The 25,812-nt window shown below is 45.3% G+C and overlaps 1 protein-coding gene across 1 annotated transcript in view; it reads left to right on the top strand.

The window, feature by feature from the left end:
• LOC144935547 (neogenin-like) overlaps nt 1-25,307 on the top strand; it is a 171,069-nt gene extending 145,762 nt beyond the window's left edge. The window contains 7 exon segments of the mRNA XM_078862307.1: nt 3,710-3,790; nt 5,328-5,490; nt 7,727-7,917; nt 9,662-9,763; nt 13,478-13,753; nt 21,081-21,220; nt 22,409-25,307. Coding sequence (XP_078718433.1) covers nt 3,710-3,790; nt 5,328-5,490; nt 7,727-7,917; nt 9,662-9,763; nt 13,478-13,753; nt 21,081-21,220; nt 22,409-22,504 — 1,049 coding nt within the window. The 3' untranslated portion in view covers nt 22,505-25,307.
• The last annotated feature ends 505 nt before the right edge of the window (nt 25,308-25,812 follow it).

Below are 25,812 nucleotides of genomic sequence, written 5' to 3'. Positions count from 1 at the left end.
ACAGTATTCTGTGCCGTGTGTTGTGAGTGTAAGGACCTATTTTAATTGTTCATGACAACAATGAGTGTGTGTGTTGTTTCATTACTTCAGCATGAGCCCTCTGGCTTCTATCATCACTGATGCACGAGAGAAAGATATCGTGAAGAAAAGAGCATTAAAACCAACAAGTCCCCTAAGCAAAGGCATAATTCCTTTTCTCCACACAATGCTAGCATAGTTCTGTTTTCTCACTTGCCTTTTGTTCTTGGCCAAATTTAGGAGATATAACCTGAGCTTCTTTGTGCTGTTCTCAATCTAATTTGGAACGATGATACCAGGTCTATAGTTTGCACTTTACGATAATGTATTCGACATCATTTTATTTATGAGAAAAAAAAGTCCCATTGATGCATGCACGTAAAGCATGCATGCACACATTTTTTTTAAACCTATTCAAAGGGAATATTGAAGGTGTAGGTATTGCCGAGTTGCATTTCAGAGTGTCTCCTTCATCAAACGTGCAATCGACGGTGCGCGTGTCCATCGACTGCCTTGGGCTCATGGTGCAAATTAAACATTCTGCAGGACATGGGACAACGACTGTTTACTTCCCACAAAGTGGTAATTGTTTTCTTGGCCCTGGAGGGGTCATGGGCTGAATTAGAATTTGTATTTGCAACCTTCAGATTGTAAGTTGGGTGTTCTCAGCCGCGGCATAACCTGCCCAAACATGGAAGCAAATTTGCCGAGCGTAAAACCGATGCACGCGTATTCTCATTTGAAATTATCCTGCGAGTGTAATTTGCCTGACAACGGGACGATTTTTTTGGCCATGGCCGATTTGTATAGTTACCGACTCTTATTCACGGGCCGTGGCAGACCAAACGGGGCGCACACTATTTTGCGTTCGTCCCATCGTGCGTGATTGGTGGCGCTTTCGGCTGAAGTTATGTTCCCGCCTCCGCTTCATCCAGCTTTGCCTTGGGGGCAAAAATAGTGATTTATTGCCCGCGCAGAGAACCAGTGCTTTGGGGGGGAGATAACACCGTATTTCATTCATACATTCCATTCATTTTGGCGGTGCGTTCATTTATTTAGCAGGGATGCGCAGCCGAGATGTGGAATCTCATTTTATATCGTGGCCCCAGTCTGCGTAACAGGGTCACATCCCATTACAGATTAGATGAGCGGGTGCGTTGCGGAAGGTCTGCCGGTTAACCGGGCTTTGTAAAACGAGGCATCGGATAGCTCGCAGATATTTGTAAACGGACGACAGTGGCCACGGTAAATCCAGCGTCCTTAGTGTTTCGACCTTGGTCCAGTGGATTGCTTGCCCGCCGACGAGCTGAAAGCTTCGCCAAAATTTATTTGAGTCTCGCCTGCTCTTTTACACCACGCTCGAAAAGCATTCCAGGCAGCCATTTCCTCTCGACCCCAGAGTGAGCAAATTTATGTGTTCAGGTTTTTTTTTAAGCCTTGAAAGGAAGCTGACCAAACACACTTAAACGTAACACTACCTATTTCCAACCATCCCGGATGTACGGCAGACAGCTTGCAAGCAAGAACGAGTTGAACTTCTTTTGAGTGTCAATGGGGGCACATCATCTGCAGAAAGCTTTCTGTTCGCAAATGGTCGATTGTGGGTATACAACATTCGCTGACAACCAGCTGTGATCATTTTAACGGATCTAACAGCTATGAGTGGCGTAGGTTGTTGGCATGTTCAGTGTCGTAAATGGGTTTATGAACGAGTGATTTGTGTTAATTATCCAATGGCTATGCATTGCTACTGCATCTATAATATGTCAGCAGCTGGAAAAGACATCTTTATGGCTCTGGAATGGCTAATGTGGCGAACCTAAGTAAAGCAGAGCTGTGATTGGCTTTTGTGGAGGCAAATCATCTCATTTCACCGAATTCATTTCCATGTAAGCTGCTCAATTATAGCTTGTGTGTTTCCAGCCATCAAACATCATCCAGCATAAATACATAATAAATGTTCAGCACATTCAGTTTGAAGGCATTGTTTTGTTTGACGTGCGGAAGTACGTCAAAAAGCATCCTTGCATTCATGCGTTTCAATCAAATGCTGAGCCCCCGAACAAGTGTTAAAACATCTTAATATATAGAGGTCTGCAGAGCAATTGTTGGTGCCGGTTCACCGCCTGGGAGCCTTTGCAGCGTGTCTGTTGCCCCTCGTTGATTGTGAGATGCAATTTGCATAACGACACTATCTTAAACTAATAATGAGATAAAAAAAACATCTACCGTTAGAACAGCACGAAGCTGAATTCTTATTATCGGTTTACATTTCATGAAAACTGCCTCAGTAATGCAGTCCACGGTGTTGTCTCAAGCTACAAAACATGATTAATGCTGTGGTGCTACTTTACGTTAGAGGAATCTGATGTTGTAATTGCCTGAAAAAAAAAACAAGTGTCGATAACAGTGTGCTTACTGAAAAACAGTTAGGAGTTGGGGGAGGGGGGTAAATCTGGACTTTTGTGTTTTTATTGCGCAGTTTGGGTTTTATGTTACGCACAATGCTCGTGCAACGCAGAGAGTTTTTGCTGCAGGCCACTTCCCAAAGACACATTGATTTCTTTCAGGACCAACAAAAATCACTCGGTTAGGGAATGAGTAACAACGCTGCTGCTGCCAGACTCGATTCCAAGAGGGAAAACTTGCCATGAAAATATCAAGAAAGTGCTACTAGATAGGGCATACTTTTATATTCAATAATAGAGCCTATGTACATGTAAAATGCTGTATATACTACGGTTGGAAGGACTGTTTTTCGAATATTGATTATTTTTCTCCATATGATTGTTATTCCAAGTACGTACGTACGATGAACTTCTTTCGCACCGTACATAGCCGACCGTGCTAATCGGAGGTGCGGGAGGAGGACAACACTCTAAACACAACAAGCAGTTCCAAAGAATTTAGTTTTTCATTTAAAATACACTTGGCTGTGTGGGTCTGGCCACCCACCCCCTCGTGTGCCGTACCGGCCTTTATCTGTGCTCGCCAACAGCACTTGCTCCTACAGTCTGTTGAGGCTATACGGTGGTGGCGAGGGGGTCTTTGTCTGCATGTGCTAGCTGGCTGACACTTCCTTTCGTGGAGCCACACTACTCTGTTTCACTTGTAAACTTTTTTGTGACTTTTCCTTTGTCTAGCGCGGTGTTTGTGTGTCACTCCCTGGGAATTGCCGGGCATTTTTTGGAATGTTGTTGCCTGGGAGGTTGTTGTTGTTCTCTTCATGCATCAGCAAATACTTTAAGTTACATACGTGCATTTTTATGGCTTCCACGTTGTATGTTTTTTTTGCAAAGGCTTCTACCAATGCCAATTATAATACCACCGACAGGTAGTATTCAAACCCGTTTTAAATATTTGTTTGCGACATCTGCAGCTTTGTCGCTCGTGGCTTAATCGTTCTTGTTACAGTTTGACCCACGGGTCATTTTCTCTCTCCCGTACTTGATGAAACTCTGACATAATCCTTAAGTAAACCTCATCACTTACCAAGGCATTACTCATTTAAGAAAACATGAATGCCCTAAGCAGCTTTGTTTGGATTCCTCCATTTTCAAAAGCTCGCGAGTTGCCAGAGTGCAAAATTAATCAGTTTCTCTGGCTAACACTGTTCCTGTTCTCACCCCTTTTTCCTCCCCTCTGTCTGCTGCTGCTGTCTACTGCTGTCCACCCTTCCTGTTGGCACCAGTTTCCACCACTGCTGCAAAAGGGGCAGTTGGAGAGGGAGGCTCCTGGCCTGGCAACCCCTTTGACAGGGCCAGTTTCAATGGTAACGATGACACATCTGCAGTTTCCCGCAGGAGTAATCGTTTGTGTGTGTGTGTGGGTGTATTGGGGAGTGGTAGTATAGAGGTTCGCGCGCTGCGCTATGAACTCGGTGACCCGAGTTCGATTCCCGCTCACGGCCAACACCGGTGACGATTATCTGAACCGGTCCTGGGCCTCCTCTCCTAAGTGGACTCAGCCTCAAATGAGTACCTGATGCAAGTGTGTAAACATCGCCACTGGGGAGACAAAGGCGGCTGGGCGTGGTGATGGCCACCCACCCCCTCGTGTGCCGTTGCCTGCATTCAGAGATGCTCGCTAACAGCACTTGCCCCAACAGTCTGTTACAGGCTATTTGTGCAGGGGGACCTTTGTCTTCGTGTGTTATACGGGGAATATGTGTGTGTCTGAGACACTGCTATGCACCTGACTTCGATTGCAGGTTCTGGGCCTCGCTTAGGTCGACTTGGCCTTACATGATCACCTGGTGCAGTGTGCAAACATCAGCACTGGGGAGACAAAGGTGGCCTTCAACATAAGCTGGCGAACAGCACTTGCCTGAGGCAGCCTGAAAAGGCCGTATCGGGGGGATCTTTTTGTGCGCGTGTGTGGGAGAGAGACTAAACGATGGCGCAGTGACGAGTGTACTGTGCTTGAAGTCTGGGATTGTGTTCGTGTCCCTGTATAACACCACGAACGAGTCTTATAAGCATCTAATCAACATGTGGAGCGGTGTGTGAACATCACCACTCTGTGTGCTTGGGGCTCGACCATAGCACTATGTCAGCCTTACAAGGCCATCACTAACTGCCCTCACCCTAGCAGTACGACCAATGTATGTTTTATTTATGCACATGTACTCATGTGCACATGGATCTATGCGCCTGTGTTCATGTTGGTGTGTATATACGTGTGCGCATCAGCTTCATGAGTGTGTTTCAACAGCTATGCATCACAGTTATTGCATTAGGTCAGTCCCATTAATTCCACAGATATGCTTTGTAATGCAAAATAATGTTCTTAACGGGCCTCATTCATTCTTCGTAACTGTCTATATGTGTGTATTCTTATCATGGAACATTTTTCAATTGTCAGGAAACTAAACTTTCTCACCGCGAAAGAATATTGGGTAGTCTTCTTAAAAGAATATGACGAAAGGGTAGTCCTTTTTAGAAAGTATTTCTACCATTTTGGTGCTGTCCAATTTATTCTCGATGACATTTCGATGTGGTTGCCAGCTCGCTGTAGAGCGTGCCACGAACATTGACACAGGCAACACGCAGCATCGCTCACCGCAGTGAAAAGCTGGCTTTGCAGGGATTTATATGCAGAGCAAAAGTATATAACACGGCGGAAGTTCGTTTTTTTGAGCGGTCGTATTTGCAATCCCAAGTTGTTGGGATGGCGCAGGGCTCTCTGAATAGCTGCCGTGACAGCTTGCGATGATCCTCAAAGCATCGAGTCGGGCGGAGACTGTTCTCTGCGAGAGAGAGAGGCCCCTTTGTGGAATGCGGTTGCGTGGGTGATCGGGTGTCCTGCAGACGCCCCGACGGGACAGATCCCGCCTCCGCAGGGCGCCCGCGGCTCCGCGCTGGACAACAACCTCCTCATCATCATCGTCGTGACGGTGGGCGGGGTGACCGTCATCGCCGTCATCGTGCTGGCCGTCGTGTGCACGCGTCGCTCTGCCGCCACACAGAAGAAGTGAGCGCGGGGGGCGGGGGGTGTGCGGGAGTGGGGGGGGGGCATCACCGAGCGTCACTCCGTCGCTTAAATGACCAGCGGCGTCACCACCACTGACCTCCCTCCCCCCGGCCGTTCGCGTAATGCGGCCGGTTTGTGCGGCAACCCGAAGCCTGCGCCCGTACCGCTCAAATCGGGCAGATGCTGCCGTGGTGCCAGGATTAGCGCGCTGGACTTGCGATGCAGAGGTCACCGGTTCGATTCAGTCTCTTGCGGCGCGGAATTCGAAAGGATGTCACAAGAGAATTTAATTCACAGCCCGCCTCAGTCCACCCAGCGTTATCAATGGGTCCTCCATGGTGAGTCGGTCGGCACGCCTTGTGTGGTGGGGTGAAGCCTGGTTACCTCCCACCGCTTCCAAGGTGTTGGGCCAGCATGGAAGAGTAGGCCAAACACTCCCTCTTGAGGGGCTATTCTAGAGCTCTCTCTAGTGGAGGCCCTTCCACCAGCAGTGGCATGAGCACGTCATTGTTTGGGCTGCTACTTAACCCTTTCATCAATCAATGTCAGACGTATACATTTTGTTCAACTGTGTATATTTAGTTTTTTACCCTTCTATCTGGCAACAAAACTGACACCTTTTTTTTACAAGGAGTCATGTTTGCATAGACCACAATACCTGCAGCCATAATGCAAACTAAAAACATAACTCTGATAATATATGCACTGTCCTTGAAGTTGATTGGTCCACACCAGATAGAAGGGTAAAAAACCAATAATCATTTTTTTTACTGGCAAATGAGGTTCCAATGGTGTGTGTATATTTATACACCAGCAGAGTGATATCATAATTGTTCATTCATTTTAATCAATCAGTGTTGGGCTGTATCATGCTGGATTTGAGTTATTGGTCCTCAGCCAATGTGTGTGGTGTAAATTCGATATTCCTTCGCCAGTCAGGAAGGAGTGAATGGACAACCACTGTCGACTTTCCGCAAAGTGGTACTTAAGTTATGACCGTGAAGAGATGAGTAATTGACATTGTGGCAAAGTGACCATGTCACAATTGACCAGACGTGTACACTCACACGTGCACAAGGAAACATTCATCTGTATCATTTATTCCCAACTGCGTGTATATTTAGACATAGGCAGAGTGATATCATAATTGCTAATTCACTGCACTAATATTGTAGCAAGCGCCTTTTGATTCCCGCCTATGCACAACACTGCTGAAAATGAGCGTTTGAACCTGGCCACTTCCTCCCCTGGGTCAGCTTGGCCCTAACATTCACCAAGGTCTCGGTGTGGCCAAATTAGCATTGGAGACAGAGGCAGCCGGTCATGCGTGGTGCCCCTCCCCAACTGCCACCTAATTTCACGTGGCGTCCTTATTGAACGGTCGCGAGCAACACTTGACCCAGCGGTCTGTCAGTGCGAGTGGAGCGTTGCTATCTTTGTGAGGTGCACATTTAATAAAACTAATAATAACAATTCATCATTAGACCTCTCTTTGCCAGTACCCAAATATAATAATAATAGGGTTTTTCCCCTTTTTTCTGGCAACAAAACTGAAACCTTTTTACGAGGATTCATGTCTGCATTAACCACAATACTTGCAGTCAAAATGCAAAAAAAAAACATACTGTGATAATATATGGATTGGCCTTGAAACTGATTGGTCCACACCAAGGGACGGCTTTCTTTTGAGCCTCGACCCAATTGGTGTTCGACCAGAGGACGCCAATAACAACTCATTTGGCATTGGAGCCATTCTTGTAGCACACGGGTATCACATAGGTTGCCATGTGTCACACAGCCGGTCGGGGCCAATGTTGTTTTCCCCAATTAAGTTGTGGGTCGTTTAATACAATTTGGAAACTAATAGACCGTAACGCCGACACACGCGGCCTATTATTTTAATTTAATGTAAAAGTCGCAGGATCTTTAATACCCACTGTGAAGTGTGTTTGTGGGTTAACACACCTGCAGTATGAACCAGGACGGACGCTCCGACGATCGTAACAGGCGGCAAAATGCGCTCCCGCTCGACCGAGTCACCCTTATATACACACACATATATACACACGCACACATATACATGCACATATATAGTGTGTGATGGCTAGCAAGACTGAGTATGAACAAAGCAGCCCGCGTTTTGATGCTCTGAGTCATGCAAAACCCCCGACAGCGACGGTCGGCGTCTCGCGCCCAGTGGAATTTTAGTTTTTTTTTCACGTGCGCCTCCCTACAGGAAAAGGTCGGCGCACAAGCCCAACAATGGCTCGGGCAAACGCAAAGGCAACCCCAAAGACCTGAAGCCTCCGGACCTGTGGATCCACCATGAGACGGTGGCTCTCAAGCCAATGGACAAGTCGCCGGGACCCGACAGTGCCTTGGCGGACACGCCGATGACGCACGGCTCCCACGAGATCGAGGGCTACGGTAACCGTGAGCGCGGCGCCTAATTGGCTCTGAACATCGGGACGCAAACTGGCAGCAAATGCATCCAAGAAGAGTGTTCCCGTGATGCTGCATTCTGTTGTTGCTAAAGCCATTGTTTTGAGAATTCTGAGCATTTGGAATCAACGTTTAATTTGTGGCTGTGCAGCAGGCTCCTGCTTGGCTATTTGTGGTGGTCCATGTGACCAGATATATTTCAGTATTGAATAGAGCAATCTAGTTGGTCATGAAATGTATTTGTATAATGAGCTATCCCCTTAATGAACCACCTCCTCCACGCTCTATCTTTTGCAGTTGTGTGTTCTACAGCAGCATGTAAGCACACAAAACATGTCTCCCCCCCTCCCCAAGTGAAAGTAAAAATGTTTTATTAAACCCATCGGGGGCCCCAAGGTGCTCCAGAAGTGCATAATCTCAGCAGCACTCGACAAACATGTTACTGGCAATGCCAGGCCCCACCAGAATCTGCTGGTGAATTGCTGTGTGTGTGACCAGCGTGGCACAGTAGGGGGTACAGCTTTGGTGGTGCATCTGCCAGTGATCTCAATCAGCCAATCCATGGCACCCGCTGGGTCTGTCCCGTGACTTCCTGTCATGGAACCTTCCACACTTCACGTGGCCTCAAAGTGCACCTGGCCTGGCACAGGCGCCGTGGTGACAACACCGTCACTTAGTGGCGAATGGCGGGTATTGGTATCGGACCAGCGTGGTTGAGTACGATCAACAACCCCCTGTGACTAGCGTGGGCAGGCCTTCATCCAGCATGACAAAAGGCTTGTTATTAAAACTTCATGCACATTATCTAACTGATTGAACCACTTTAAGATGAAGTGACAATTAACAAGCAGCTTCTTCATTAATTTGTAGCATCAGAGAAAGAATGGAAAGAAAATGAGGTAGTTCAGTGGTTGCAGTCACAGGCAAGGAGCACTATAGGAATGTGTCAACCACTGCCCGAGGTTATAGCCTGGTAAGGCAATTCTTAACTAGCCCACGTTTGTCCATTCACACACGTGTTTACGTACGTACGTACTTAGCAATCTTAGCTAAAATGCCAGTGAACTGAGTTATGTGTTGCAAACAACACACAATGTGCACCCATTGTGTGTGTGTGTGTGTGCTTGGCAAGGGCCTCGCGAATTCCAACTAGACCTTAAGCGAATAGCGTGCCGGTTAACCGTCCTGAGTCAACACCCCATGCAGGAGGGCACAAAGGCGGGCGCGGGTGCTGTGCTGGTCACACCAGCTCGTTGTGTTCTTGCCAGCCATAAATCAGGATCGCTACTAACAACGACGCTTAATTCAACAGTCCAGCCAGGTCCAAAAGGGTTGAGACATTAATCCGACACTGTGTGAACAAAGCCTTTACATGTTTGTGTGTGCGCGCACGCGAGCTACTCTGATGTTTTCTGTTTTTACGTGACCAAGGCACGGCATACGTGCTTGGCAGTTTACTAACATGCCAGTAATTTGTTCGTGCTCGTGTGTATGCGCGCATAAGCGCACGCATGTGCACGCGTACACACGCACATGCACGCACACAAAATCACAAACGCTCACTGCTGTCAAAACAAATGGGGCGCGTAACGGCTCCCACTTTTTCAACGTGCTTACGTCGACGGACGCGAACCCATTTCATCTCTGCATGCGAAATGAACGGCGAAACATTTTCATTGCCCGGTGCATTTCACTGCATTATCCTATTTTGTGGTTCCCGCATTTTTAGGCCGAGAATCCGAAGACGGGATGTCGACTATGGAACGCTCTATAGCGGCGCGCCACGCCATGCGACCGAAGATCGTGATTCCTGGAGAGTCTCAGTCACAACGTAGGCGGCAATCATTTAATCGCTGCCCTGGGCTTGACATCTTATATCTGCAGATTACATAGAAATCAATATTGAAGCATTTGCCCTACTATTATCCTTTGTTAGAATGATGTATAGCCGCCCTTGGGCTCTTTATACGTTCATTGTAAACTGCAGGTTGGAATTTTCATTTACGCTATTTGTCTTTTAAGAGCAGGTGCACACATAATACTTTATAATACCAGCTGTCATATTTAGTTTGTACGTCGTATGTTTTCCTGAGTTATCGAGTTGTTTTTTTGTTTGTTTCATATTTTTTTCTTCACATTCACATACTGTGTGTGCTGTTGTTCAACTGGCTACATGTAACATTTCATTGACATGCTGTTTGTTTTGTGTTTTTTTTTGTCCTGTCGCTTTTTTCCTTTTTATTTACCATCATCGCTTTAACCCCCCCCCCAACTCCCACTCCACCTGTCCTCCTGCTCGCCTCGACTCCCTGCCCCTTAACTGTCACCCCCCCCACTCCCCGCCACCTTAACTCCTTGGACGTTCAATAAAGTGTTGGCAACAGCCTCCCGCCATCATAACCCAGCAAAGAATCACCCGTCCTACCTCTCCCTCCCCCGGCCGCCACCACCGCACCACCACCACCACCATCACCACCACCACCACCAGCTCTCCCCGCTGCCCCCTGCGCCCTCTCCGCCCCCCTTAACCGGCACCCCCTCGCCCTCCTGTAGCTTCCCAGGCCCCCCGGCATACGACGTGTGCATTGTGGGTCTCCCGGGGGCAGGTGGCGGCAGGGCTTCTGCCAGGGGTACGTTGCGAGCGGTCTCCCGCTGTGCCGATGCCGATTGCGTGGCGGTGGCGGGCGGGCGGGCGGGCATGTAACCACGGGCCGCGTGTGTCTGGTTTGCCCTGTGCCAGAGGAGTTTGGTGGCGGCGTGCGGTCAGCCGCTAATGCATGACATCGGTGTTTCTCGACTCCAGTCCGCGTGACCCACCAGCACAGCTTGAATGTGTTTTCGGGTTGCACGTGCGCGTCGTTCGGCTTGGCGAATTGACGTGCGATCGTTTCTGTCCACATGCAAACGAGGCCACTACGCACTGCACGCACCTGATGGTTGGTTAATTGTGGGAAGCTGCAGCAATGGGGGTCGCAAGGAACTGGAGTTGAGAAACCCCGCGTGAGATGGCTGGTTTAGCATGACAAAATTAACCGTTGCGGTGTATAAAAACACGACTGAGTCAACTGTACGGGTTGGTGGTTGTCATGTGGGTAGGCTGATTCCCATGATAGGAATGTGGATTTTCTCCCACTGGCTCCAGGCTGCCATTGTAAACGAGCATTTCCTTGTGAGCAATAGACAAGGGAGATGGGTTTTTTGTTTCCTGTACGCTAGTGTATATGTGAATGCTCTCAATACATTACGCGTTCACGAAAGAGTAGTTGGGCGAGCTGTGCATGGAGTTCTGAACCATGATGCACATTGCGAGTGACAATAGATGTCTGGAGCTTGGCTTGGGCCCTCCCCTAGGTGGACTGAACGCAAAATGTAATACCGATTGCAGCACAATCACAGTTAGCACTGTGAAGACGAAGGCATTGGTGCTGGCTACACAGCAGCCAAGCGTGTGGTTGCTGTGAGAGCATTCATAGTAATAGGTGATCGCTAACAAACAGCACATGCTGTGCCAACAGTCACCAAGGCTAAATTAGTGAGCCACATCTTATTCGATATATACTTATTTTAATCGGCTAAACATATTCATAATCAACGTGTTTGGGTTTAGATCGCGTTATTTATAAATGTGTCGTAACCCTCCACCACCCGACACGGCCAATCAGTAAAAAAGTGTCACGTTGACAAAAGACAAATAGTTCACTGCTTTAGCCCACCGGTGTGTTGAAGCGTGAAACCACAACATTTACAATTTGAGTACGACGTTTCGCTGGTAATTGCATCCAGCATCATCGGGCAATTCGGCGAATTGTCAACGTGACACTTTTTTACTGAATGGCCGTGTCGGGTGGTGGAGGGTTACGACACATTTATAAATAACGCGATCTAAACCCAAAAACGTTGATTATGAATAATATTGGTCGCGAAAGCCTACGTGTTAAACGGCTAAACATAATAATAAATGCACTTAAATGAAGCCTCAAGTCAATTCACACTTAAGTTCCAGTTGAGCCCTCATTTCCATCTGCTACAAAAATGTTGCAGGGTAAATGCAGATTACTTGCCTGGTACCCGGCACACCCTTACGCGACGATCAATCAGTTTGGCTTCATCGTTAAACCAGAAGACCGGAGGGGTTGCTGCCTCATAATAGGTTCATAAAACGGCCTACATTGTATACAAATTGTGAAGTCGACATTTTATGGAGTCCCCTTTTATAAGACACGAACATCATTAAAGCTCTTAATACAGCAATTAATTTGTTTTCATGAAAAGGATTGATACGCTATCGCAGCAGTACTGTCAAAAACATGCTGTACTCCACAATCATAACGTATACATCTTTTCCACGTGAAATTATTTTTTATCAATATATGTATTTTTTGAGTTCGCAATAGCCTACTCGCGATTTGCCCGAATAAATATTTAAATCGTCTTGGTAATTTCGTTACATTAATATATATATATCACGCAACATTGGCGATAAATATGATTAAACCCTACGTTATGCAAAGGTTAAAGGCGTCACTGTAACTTTTACTGCAAATTCTGTCTATTTTTCGACACCCAATCTGTGCCGCAAGTCATAAATTTTGTTAAGCGTGGCGCTAAAATGGCCATCCCATAAATTCCAGACACCCAAGATTTTAAAACTGCTGTCCAAATTAATAAACGCCGCACTCAAACAGCCTCAATTAACATACAAGTTGGGAATATTTGTCTTTCACAACCTTTTCTGGGGTATATCTTGTTAATAAAACAAAATTGGTTAGACCTGGGCTATATGTTAACGCCACATTATGCTCGTTTGATGATTGCTCAAAGATTGTTGATTTGTTGCGGCTTGCTTTCGAGCTCGCATGCGAAATAATGCATTTAATAAATATGGTTGTAGCATTAAGATAAAGACATTTTGTGTGTAAACTCATTGCACACGGGTATTTTGGAACTGGTGGAAAAGTGATAATGCAGTGTTTTATGGGCTACGCGCAAAATATACAATTTTATATCTAAATATATGTTGAACTTCTTTTGGACCGTACATAGCCAACCAAGCTAATATCTAAGCCTCTTATAGGTTGACCCATCGGAGGTGCCTTGCTGACATTAATAGTTGATCAGGAGTAACATATGCCCTAACAATCTAAACGGTTACATTTTCGTTTCATCAGAATAATTTAATAAATCCAAAAACACACAGAGCCTCACGTGAAACTAAAACTCCCTCAATCAAATCATGGCTGCCTGTGGCCCTCTGTCATTGATTATTTATTTGGCCCACGCTGTAAAACATGTATATATATATTTAATGGATGAAATAGCAATGATACATTAGGATCTACGGATGAAATGCGCCTTATAAATATAAATTGTTATTATTCAGCAACGCACGTTGTTTTTCTACGGCAGCGACAGCAGTGGTGGGTGTCCTCTTGTTATATCAGCTGGAGGCAGACAGTTGCGAGCACAGCAGCAGCGCCGGCGTGCGTGGTGCCGAGCGATCTTCTGACGGCTTTGTTCCTACACCCCCCCCGCCCCTTTGCCGCAGACTCACTGCAGCAGTCGCCAAGCGGAGAAATGGCCCCAGGTCCCGTGCCGGGCCTGGGCGAGAGCGACGGTTGTCCGACCGCCGGACCGGCGGCAGCCGCCGGTCCGGCCGTCGCGTCGGTGGTGGCGGACGACGATCCGCCGGGCCGGCACCTTCCCACGGCGCACGTGCGGCCCTCCCAGCCGCTCACCAGCTTCGCCGTGCCTGTTGTGCCCGCCCACCCGTCCGTCGATGGCGCCGCTGCCGTGGGCAGCGTGGGCCCGCTGCACCCGCAAGGTCTCGTCCGGTTTAATTTCTTTTGTAACGTTTTTTGTATGTTGTTGGAAACAAACAAAAACATTCTTCTCTCTCTCTCTTCCACCGTTTTTTTAAATTCCAGTCGCGCTACGCATGCACGTTGAACTTCTTTCGTGCCGAGGTGTGGATAAAGGACCACAAACTAAACACAAAAAGTAGTTCTAAAGTCGTTGATTTCAATCTATATTTAAATTGCATAGCTCCAGTGGCTTTCTAATATCGAAAGGAAGAGCATTCCAGACGGCCGCAGGAGCGTCATGTCATGAGATCAACTAACTGCTCGTTCGCACGTCTCGCCGAGCGGCGCAAACCTTTGTGTTGGAAAATGGCTCACGGAAGTGGATATCAAAGAGCTACCTGTGAGGTTCCCTCAACTGATCCACGGTCCACACTGTAGAGGAGGACAGTGCTTTTCAACCGCTCTACATGTGAGAGTAATGACAGCAAGACTGATAGTTGACCTCTCAAAGCTGGAATTAAGCGCAGAGCAAAATTAAAAGTACATTTTTTTCGTGCAGTCTTTTGTGACCAGAGTGTGACCAAACAACTCGCTTCACTGACAAGTTGGTTAAATCACAAGGTGCCGACTTGGATTCGAACCCAGCGTCACTCAAGTACCAGCTCAGCGCTTTGACCCTCCGAGTCACCCAGCCAACTTTTCTTGTTTTTGTTAAATGTTCATCCAGAGTCATATTCCTGTTCTGCTGTAGCCATCGTGTGGCATGAAACCAAAGGAATGTCCACGTGGAAGGCTCAGAGAGAGCTTCACAGCATCACTTCTTTGTCAGAGCGAAGCAACCGGAGAGATGGCTTAACAAATATTTCCTCTCAATCCACTTCAATAAACTCCTCATGCAGTAAGCGGCGGCACAGAAATTATATGGCCTTCGGGAAGTATTCGTTTTTTTTTATCAAACCAATATTGAAGCTTCAGAGCTGAAATATGCAGGATTAAGTAAAACATTACTTTTAATATAAGTTTGTGTGTGTGTGCCTTCATTGGTGACTAGGCTGATACCATCGACTCGCTCATGCTTGAGAACTTGAATTAACCCTGTTCGGCTGCCTAGATTTTAATCCATGATCTCGCCCAATGAGTCACCCAGGTAACTAAAGCTCAAGTGAAATGCGAATTACTTTGTTTGATTATAAAGTGGTGGTATATGCCAGTAATTGAGCACCTCAGACGTGCGGTTGGGTGCATCATGCAGAGTGCCATGTGTGACGCCTGCGGTGGGAAATAGATTGCAGTACAGAAAGTAGGTCGCTGACATGCCTCAGTGGATTCTTGAACTTAATTCCCTAATTTTACGTGCGTTTAATCTTGACTCAGCCGAGGTCAGAAATTCCGTCGTAAATAAAGTCACTGACGAAGAACAGTTCAACACGTAGGAGGCTTTCACGACCAGCATTATCCATAATGTAGGGTTTTTTGGGTCGGATTGCGTAAATACAAATGTGTCGTTAAACCCCGCCACCACCCAACACGGCAACTTAGTGAGCTTTGTCACGTAAACAAAACGCGTCAATTCGTTACTAGTTCAGCACACTGGTGTGTTGGAGAGTAAACCCACAACATTTACAATTTGAGTACGACCTTTCGCCAGTAATCACAACCAGCATCATCCGAAGACAGCTGTTGCCATTGTAGTGCAGGACAAATTTACATGGATAATGGTTAATTTATTAAATCAATCCAAGAAAGATACTTTTCGTGGTGACTTAACGCATGTATCCGTGTTATATTTGTGTAAGAAAAATTGCTCACGTATTATGCTTCAGCAAGATAATATTGCCTAAACTGCTTATTTACATTTTGTTAAATTGTTTATACAAAGATGAAAAGCTTAAAATAAAGTGTTTCTCTGCTAATCTATCTTCATTGGCAGCCCTAAACCCATGGTAAAAAAAAACTAATTGAAATTCATATGGTGAGTGTTGGTGTCTTCCTAGGATAGTCATTGTTATTACTCTCCCGCCATAGCGCAACAAAATATAATGGAACACAACTAACAATGTGGATTTAGACTCGGCAGGATGCACAAGCAGAATAATACAATGAGGCATTTCATGGCATCTTGTTTTATCTTACTCTTTCATGTTTATCTCCCCGTTTGTTGAGCTAAAGAAAACTGCGCGTGAAAATATCGCTGAAGGACATTCGGTGGTACCCTAACCATAACGTTGTACGGGGGAAAAAATCCCGCTTATGGGATCCTGGCATATCCATACTAATGATATGTCAAAGCCCCAAGAACATTTCTTGCTTCAACTAAACCTTGAGTAGTCCTTAAAGTTCCATCTAAGATGCACTTTAAATGACATGCTGACATTGCTCGATGCGATAAGGTCATTACGTTGGTTGCTAGGAGTGGCGGGATGGGGGTGGGAAAATGCCCTATCCTTTACCCCACTCCCCAGCAGACCACTGGCTCGGTGCCAGAACCAAAAAGCATCGCGTAGATAGCGCAGATATCAGATACCCCGGTTTAATCGCCAATCTGACAGTGCTGAGGGGGCGGGTGAATAGAGCTTTGAGAATGGAAGGCGATTTGACTGACAGCTCTTGTAGCACGGTGACAGGCAGCGTTGATGCTTTTAGCGGCATGCTGTGTGCTCTTAAAAAGCCAATTTCTGTATGAAAGGTGGGGGCAAGATTGGATTGTTACGTACTGTGGTTTGCTAAAAGGGATTTGATGGCCTATCGGTAACGCGCGGGCACAAATCCCAAAAGTGTGACCAAGACAGATCGGGAAAGATTTCCATTACAGTGGAACAAGTAATGGTGCAGAGTGGGCGACAAGTGTTGCGTGTTCCAAATCTCTGGTTGGATGTAGTGAAGCGGACTCGGTTTGTTTGAGCGTGAGATCGCCGGACGATATTTTTCCGCGTTTCCCTTTTTTCACGTTGCAAACGCGCTCGCACACCACCCGCGGGTCTCGCTTTTGTGCAAAAAGGTTAATGCATTCCCTATCTGATACAATTAGAGCATCTTTATACAGCAAAGATGAATAGTACCGTTTTGTATGACCCATCACTTGGTAATATTTTAAAATACTTGATACTAAAATGCTTTGACTTTTTCACCTATAGCTTGAAAGAATATACAAAACAATGGCTCTTCAAATCCTTTGACTTTATAACCTTTCTGAATTTCTTTTCACCAATTTTTTTTTGCACAAGTCACACTTTCTGCCGTAATGAATCCCTTAGTGTTGAAATGACACGTGTTAATTACATGCTGCCGAGGGCTAAGGTTTCAGAAGAGTCGAGGCATCTTGGTAATTGCTCGCCTAATTGCCTTGTCAACCTTGTTCTGGTGTTCCCAACGGTGCCAACAACCAGTTGTGTCGAGTCCTTCACTCTCGGCCTGCAGAGTCGCAACCAATGGAGAATCTGGAACGGTCTTTTCGCAACAGTTGAAACTCATTGCGGTGCCGAGATGGGCATTAGCAATGGGAAAGAGATGGTCCTGGGATATACAAGCCTTTGGAGCCCACGTGAATGCATTTTACAACTTACTCAGCCTGCATCTCCTGAAATAGGCCTGATCTCATCAAATATCAGATGATAAGCAGGGTTAAAACCTGGTTGATACTTGGAATGGGTAATATGTGGATGGATGATTGCATTGCCAGGTGTTGTAGGCATGAGCCATTCTGCTCTAGCACTCACCCCATATGTACAGGGTGGCCCAAAGCCAGGATACAAAGAGTTATTATATTTATTTTAACAAATGTTCACACTCACTTCCTCTAACATTAATGCATGCATACATTCGCTAATGAGATTAATGACCAGGTGTACAGGTCCAATCTTTGAACATTCATCAATTACGTTCCGTCAATTTTGTACATTTTCCTTCCTTGTTTTTTGACGTCTTCCGAAAGGGAAGAAGAAAAATAATAGATGTTCACAATGATAATCAATAAACATATTAACGTCACGAATACGCAATTAAAATGTTGTAATGCCGGTGTTATAATGAATGAAATAACCCTTTGCGTCCTGACCTTTGGACCACCCTGTAGATGAGGAAAGGTTGCAATGCCCATTGCTTGGTTATAGCAGCGTTTATTCACTTGCCTGTGAATACAGAAGAGGGGGGCTGGGATGGCACAGCCTTCAGGAGAGGGGGGGGGGGGGCACCCACCCCGAGTGCTAGGCAGATGCCTATTTGTCACCCGATGACTCTTCACTTCATATATAAAAAAAACTATCGTGTGTTTTTATTTTTAAGGCCCCAAAGTGTTATCCACGAATGTGTTGGAGCTGGGTTTTTTTCTTCTTCTAGATTTGAAGCTTTCGTGACTGCAAGGATTCATACTCTTAGGTTTTTTCGGTAAAGTCACGTAGCTAAAAATAAAAAATAAAATAAAAATAATAGAAATAATAATAGAAATAAAATTATAAATCACGACGTTTCGGAGGCAACACTTGATCCAGTAAATCTAGCTGTGACGGTCCCACCTGATGACGGAGACTTGTGTTGCCTCCGAAACTTGATTTATAATTTTATTTCTATCATTATTTCTATTATTTTTATTTTTATTATTCATTTTACCTACGTGACTTTACCGAAAAAACCTAATAGGAGCTGTTTTTGTTTGTTTGTTAATCGTCCTCATGAAGGGCAACTTGGTCTGATTGACAAAGTGGTGGACCGTTGAATTGATTACTTGCCGATTTGTCAATAGTGCAGGAAACCAAATGCGAGGCACTATTTTGTTGGGCGGGATGCTCCAGGCGAAGGAGCACGTTTTTTTGTTCATGTTCTCCTCTGCCCTATCGCTTTCGTATCGAGTGAGCAGGTGTGTTCATTGATCCACGTGTGCGCGTGTGTCACCGCTGACTCGACATGCTTCTATGACGAACGTGTTTGCATCAACGCCGCCCTCGTGGTCATAGCTTCACCCCAACCGCCACTCGCATTAACATTCTCAAACCCACATCATCCTCCACCTGCCCCCCCCCCGTTCCCCTTTGAATGTTGAAATTATTTCGCACCGTGCGTAGCCAACCGCGCTAAGTCGGATGTGCGGGTGAAGGACAACAAACTAAACACAAAAAGAAGTTCTAAAGAAATGAGTTTTCAATCTAGATTTGAGAGTGCATAGCTCCAGAAGCTTCCAAATGTTTCCCTCCACCTCTGTTATCCCTCTAGCTACAGCCTCCCCCTCCCTCCATATTCCTCGACGTTTTCTTATGTATCTCGTGATTCTGCATTAATAGCCAGCAATGCAATCCGATATTCACATTACATAGTCAACAAATCTAAACATGACCATTTCAATGAATACGTAACTACATATTTTGTTCAATAAATTGTCAAGATCCATTTTTTTCTGGTCCAATCCGTAACATTTTATTTGCCAACCAATTAAATGAATGTTCAACTCCGTAAAATAATCTTGAAGACCAAAGTCAATACTCAGCTGCTTGGCAGTCCATGTTCTCTGCTGGTAGACTGAAGTAGGTGATTCAAATCCCACAGTCTTATGACAGGAATTACTCTTTCCACCGTTGAATTGCCGTGATATTGTACTCACTTTACTCACCCCAAGGGGATGATGAGCTGGGTCTATCCCTAGCTGGGATATTAGCTCACAACATTCTGATTGTGAAGAAAGTGCTTTTCCACACTTTCCTCCTGAATTGATTGATGTAACATTTCTAACTTATGGGTGGATTCAACGCTCAGAGACAGAGTGGTTTTAATGAATACCAGCGAAATGGATCCAGTGCACGCAATTGAGCTGGTCTTGTATAGACTGTGGCCTCTATCGGCTGAGGCATGTCAAAATGTGCCTTAACTAAAATGCATGGCTATAGTAACTGATCAATAAAATCAAATGCTATATTTAGAACGAGTTGTGTTCCCGCCTGGGGTGCAATATTTCTCTATGTCAAAGGAAAGCTGTTTATAAATGATACTTTGAAGATATATATATCAAATACAGTTCTTAAAATGAACATCACAGCGACAAGGCTGACATGGAAAATGTAAACATTTTAATACGATTTAAAATCCAATCGTGCTTGACCAACAAATATAAACATTTCATTTTGGCTGTGTTGCTTCACATTTGACATACTCGCCCAGAAGTCTTCATATCAAATTCTAGATTTGAAGCTTTCGTGACTGCAAGGATTCCTATTCTTAGGTTTTTTCGGTAAAGTCACGTAGGTAAAACATGTAAATTAATAAAAGTAAAATAAAACAAAATAAAAAATCACGACGTTTCGGAAGCAACACAAGCCTCCATCTTCAGGTGGAACCGTCACAGCCACGACAGCTGTATCAAGTATCAAATGTTTACACTCGGCATGTGTGTGTGTGTGCTCTTGTATGTGTCGGCCTTCATAGGTGCTCGCTAGTAGCACTTGCCCCAACTGTCTGTTAAGGCTACACGGGCCATCTATGTCTTGTCGGGCATGTGTGTGCATTCATTTCACGCGATCCGCATTTGGCCGTGGCTAGAAAGGTCCCACACAGGTGCAAGAGCAGTTCCCTCCGTGGCTGGTCGTGACGAATTTGAGACGTTAAAATAAAATCGGAATCAAACGGTGCTCCTGTTGGGAAGGTGATGCGTGTTTCTTGTTAGCGGGGGCGGGGGGGGGGTGGTGGGAGAGCAGCTGTGCGTTGCAGAAAAGGGTGGCAGCAATATAAATATTATCTGGGTGGCAGAGCAGAAAGAAACATTTGAGATCACGGGATGCACGTTGGCCAAAGTCAAAGTGGAAATTCCACATTCCTATGGTGGAAAAAGTCCCTCCATCGGACAGATGCTGTGAGACCGCGAGCCCAGTGCCATTGCCGGTAGTTTTCCCAGGAAGTCTTCAAGGCTCTCTATTCATGCGCTTGAGATGCTTGGCCAATGCCATTGCTGAGTTTCTGGGCACGTGTGGGAGGAAACTGGAGAACCTGTTGAAAACTCACGCCTCGGGGTGACACCCCGAGCATTGCCATATCCTGGCCTACTCGCAGCCCAATACCTACATGGCCTGTCAAGCCCTGGTGGCCCCTCATCCAAATACGAACCAGGCTCAACACTTGCTTCGCGTATGCGAGCCGACGAGTTTTGGCGCATGTAAGGCGATTCGGTGACAGGCTTTGGTAAGTCATTTTATCGACCGCAAAGTCATGATGGACCGATTCGACTCACCTAGCTGAGATTTGAACTCGCGCACTTCAGATTGTGAGCGGGGGGCAGGGTGGAAACTCTCAGCGCAGTGGCACCTGGCCCCGACAATTGTATAATTATTATTATTGCTGTTTTTACAACAATGCCCTCATGCCTCCCAGGTGGTCCCCAGCTGCTTCCAGCCAGGACGGCTTCGGTGGGCACATTGGGACGTACCCGCGCCCCGCTGCCTGTCACCATGCCCAGCGCCCCCGACGCCCCCGTGGAACCCAGCCACCATCCCTTCGAGGACACGGAGAGCGTGAGTTTGAAATAAATGTTGTGCTGCGACCAGCATGCGGGGCGGCGGCGGCGGCGGCGGCAGCGGCTTCTTTGAGTCGCTCGGCAAAACTGCCAGCGCTCAAAGGCCCGTGACGGTCGCAGGTGGCAAAGGTAATGGTAGCGGCGGGGTCACAGTGCTTGGCTATGCATGAGCTGTAATGTTTTGTGAAGAAAAATTCACGTGTACATTATCTTTAAATTATTATTATCATCATTCCTCCCAGCCACTTGCCAATCCTTTCAATAGGGTGAACCCATCTGTGACCCCCCGCCGAAAAAAATGTCCCCTGTCACCGCTGATAACTAATTTAAATATAAAGTTATTAGCTTACATCTAGTCAGTTTAAATGCAAATGTCCTAAATGGTTATTTGCGTGTAATATAAATTTGAAATTTAAACACACCGTGGCGAGGAACCAAAATTGTTTTATGTTTGCTGACATACATTAATGTCAATTCAATTTGTGGTTCAATGCTGAGAAATATAATACTTTATTTCAGCATTTTTAAATTTTTTTTTATTATATTCTTTTGGCTGAGAGTGCATAAATGTTGTTGGTTATTGTCTGCTGTCGAAAATCCTGTTACTGTCAGTGTCGAGTGGATCACATTTTGTTAAAATGTGTTTAAGGCTCACAGCCTCTTTGCTTTGTCTCACTTAAGCATTCTTCATAAGCTCCAGATTCCCTACATTCATTATGATTATTGTATCATTACCCTCCACTGCAAAATGACTTGCTATCGACTACCTGTCAGTCCTATATTTAAGCCATCACCATAATTGGGCAGTCTTGAATTTGGAATTGTGATTTTACCATTTCGGTCACAAGTTTGCAATTTAACCATACATCACACAGTCGAGTTTTAAATACGTTGTGTCTGAAGCCTCTAACCATGTCTCCTTTTATCCTTCCTATCCTCTCTCTTTTAACGCCATTTTGTGTTCACCAAATCCTCCTTTACGATTGTTATTTTTGTTGTCTGGCATTTTTACTACGTATCCCTTTTTTCACGCCCTCCCTGTCCTTCTGTGTGTCTCTCTCGCTGTGGTGACGGGTGCGGTGTGGCGGCCTAGCAGGCTTTGTGAGGCCCGGCTCAAGGGTTTCCCTCTCCTCAAAACAAAAAAAAGCTCACACCTTCACGCTGACGGCAATTCCCCTTCCCGCAGACCTTCGGGCAAGACGACGAGGAGCTGAGTGCTGAGATGGCAAACCTGGAAGGGCTGATGAAGGACCTCAATGCTATCACATCCTCAGGAATCTGAACAGCCATTGGCCCAGAGGAGAAATTACAAAATTGAACTCGAATGAAAAGCATCTGGACAAGTAAGAGACACACAAATGGCGGTGTCGGTGTAATTGCGAGCAAACACTGCAGCGTTTTGCAAGCCATCAACCCGTGATTTCAATGCCTCTGGTGTGCCAAGTTCATCGCTGACTGATGGATGATTAATGCGGTTTTTCGCAACCCATTTTTGAAAGCTTGCTTTGAAGCAATGATTCAGAACTTCAAGCTGTACCTTTAAAGACTTTTTCGAGCTCTGAAGTGTCATCAAAGCTGGGAGACATCAATGCGGTGGACATGCCCCTTGCAAGGGAATCGATGTGGATTGTTACATCCTCTACAACGCCACTTTTGTGGAAAAGCACCTTTGCAATCCTCGACTTAAAATCGGCAAAACTGAACACTTCTCTTGAAGGAGAAGAGTGAGAAGACAATTAGAAAAAGAAATGTGGGTTAGGGAGAAAGTAAAACAATACAATTCTCTTTGCAAAGAAGCGCATTTTAAAGGTAAATATTTTGTTGGATGCGTATTTTAACTTTCATGTCTTCTTGGAGTCTGTAGATAGCTATTGTGTTAGTCTGTTGACATGTGCATACTGGCAAAATGGTGTCTTTATGTTACGTACAGTACAATCACGTATTTTTTTGCGAAAAATCTGGTACCTTTTTTGATAATGGGTGCAACCGTGGATGTTCACGAAAGGGACGTCAATACCACTGAAGGGGGCGAAGGGGTGGTGGGAGTGGTGGGGGTGGGGAGTGGGAGGAAGGTTCTGGATTAACGATTAAACTCCAACCATCAAAGAAGACATGGGCTGGCAGCGACCTGGAATTTCAATCAATAACTGGGACTGGCTCACAAGCCCCCGGAACCTCATTTCAGTGTGTCCAGCGATGCCATTTCTTGGAATAATTGAAAATAAATATTATTGTTGTTTTTTTTTTAAGATGGGAGAATGAGAGTGGATATATTTATTTATCTCCCCCCTCAATCGCCATAAGCGGAGAGATGTGTTTGCATTATTACAGAACGCAATAGGGCCACACACACACACACACGTGGTAGGCAACATCTTAACAGCACAAACGGTTACAATGGGAGTGTTTTAGGGCAGCTGTGCTGTTGTGACTACCAATTGTGCCAACTTTTTAAGAGTTTTCACTGTTTGCATCTGTTCAGGCTCGCATTCATTGTAGACGGATGAGACACGTTTATAATGCGTCACTCAAAGGGTTCACAAAACACCTCCCATTTGGCCTCCCCCCCCCCCCGTACACGCTGATTCACACTTGCAGTGTTGGTCGTGGCTGTACGCAAGACACATGGCAGCTGGTCACTGCCAACATAACGCTTGTAAGAATATGGCACAAAATGGGATTAACAAATGCTGCGTGTTATTTTGATTCGTATCCATGAACGATTTGTTATTATTATTATTATCATCATCATTATTTTACCTCCTGTATTACCACGCCGGTTAGTCGATTCGTCGTGGTGTGGAGAGCTTTTTTTTCCCGTAGACGCTTTGCAAAAGGCCAGTTCAAGATTTTGCCATCTGGCGCAACTGTTAATAAACCGAGCCTTGGTGATCGCTGCTGCACAAATTGTATCTGTTAAGCCCCTGTGCATGGCGAGATGCGCGTGTTGATGACGGGTGGCACGTCATTTTTTGGTCTCGCGATGAAGTTGCCATGGGTGCTCGTCGTTGAAACGTTGATCAGCAATGCCATATCTGCCTGGCGGTTACATCGTCACGCATGGTGATGCTTGCCAGTCAAAGCACTCGACTCTGAAACGAACATGAACCAATGCTGATTGATATGGGTGGAGTAGAGAGAGAGCCCAAAGGCCCCATTCTTTTACGCACGAAAAAGGCAGCAGCTTTTGTGGTAATAATTCGGGGATGTTGACAAAACAGTTTATGAAGGACAGAGACGACAGTGTTGAATTGCTATGCAGTTCAGGCCTGGATAATAATAAAAAACCACTGAGCTTTATTTATGGATGTTATGTTACTTAGCTCTAAATTAAATACTTGAATAATTGTACATTGTCAAAGGTGTACAAAGTGGTAAAAATGTTTCCATTGTAAACAGCGTTTTCTCGGACAAAATGGGAAGCTTACTTTTCCTATATTTGACCCAGGCCGAAAAAAAAGGTACTAACTTTTCAGCACAATAATGAATACAAGTCTGCGTGTTATTAGTATCAATATACTGTTGTAGAGTATGCTGGCTAATCAAGTCATTTGGTACATTTTCCACATTCTTATGGACAATGATGTATTTTAAACCAATCATTTGCATATATACCATCACTTACAACCATTGCTCTTTTCTATGAAGGCTGTTTAACCCTGCCATGACTAGTACTTTATCCACTTAAATATTTCACTTTTTGACCGAGCGTCTGTTAAATTTGCCACTGTTGCTATCGTCTGCTTTTAATATGTGGCATACTTAAGAACATCGATCACGTCGAATGAGCATCCGCATTTAACTGACTGATTTTTTTTAAAGTTGATGCCCTAGCTTTTTTTCAGAATTACACGGTTGTTAATATCAAGTGTTCAATGATAAATATATATTTTTTAGTCGTCTGCATTTATTCGCTCAATTTTGAGGTTCATATTGCTAAGTGCTACGTTTGGTACCGTTTTGCTTTGGAGTATACTTTTGAGTGTGTGACAAGTGGCTCTTACCGTTTCTGAAACTGTTAACATTTAGACCCTTAAAGACGCTCATTGTGATACAAATGAATAAAACTGCTGTCTTATATAGAACGCGGTACCGCTTCTTACTTTCTCGACGGGAGAATAATTCTGTTACGAGGGGACTGCATCACTTTTACACACGGTGCAACAGAGAAGATTTGGAACTGATGCCCGTATGAGTTAATATGACACCAACAAAATTGTCTGTGTCACCACAATGTACTGTTATACCACGTGTATCTTCACACCATAAGAAGGTCAAGGTGCAGCCCTGCAATTTCTTGCTCAAACCACTGTTGGCTGGTGGTAGGGCCTCTGCAAGTGGGAGCTCAAGAGTACCCCAAAAGTTGACACTTTGATCTAATCTTCCAACACTGGAAGAGGCACCTATACCATCACACTATGTTACCGATCTTGACTTCAAGCTTTCGTGACTGCAGGAATTCATATTCTTTGGGTCTTTAGTTAAAGCCACGTAGATAGAAAAATAAAAAAATAAAAAATATCACGACGTTTCGATCGCAACACAAGCAATCGTCATCAGGTGAAAAATATAGAGCGTCGTGATATTTTT

This window comes from Lampetra fluviatilis, chromosome 13, assembly GCF_964198595.1.
Source record: "Lampetra fluviatilis chromosome 13, kcLamFluv1.1, whole genome shotgun sequence".
NCBI lineage: Eukaryota > Metazoa > Chordata > Hyperoartia > Petromyzontiformes > Petromyzontidae > Lampetra > Lampetra fluviatilis.
The sequence above is the reverse complement of the archived record's forward strand: the minus strand, read 5'-3'. Positions and strand labels throughout refer to the sequence as shown.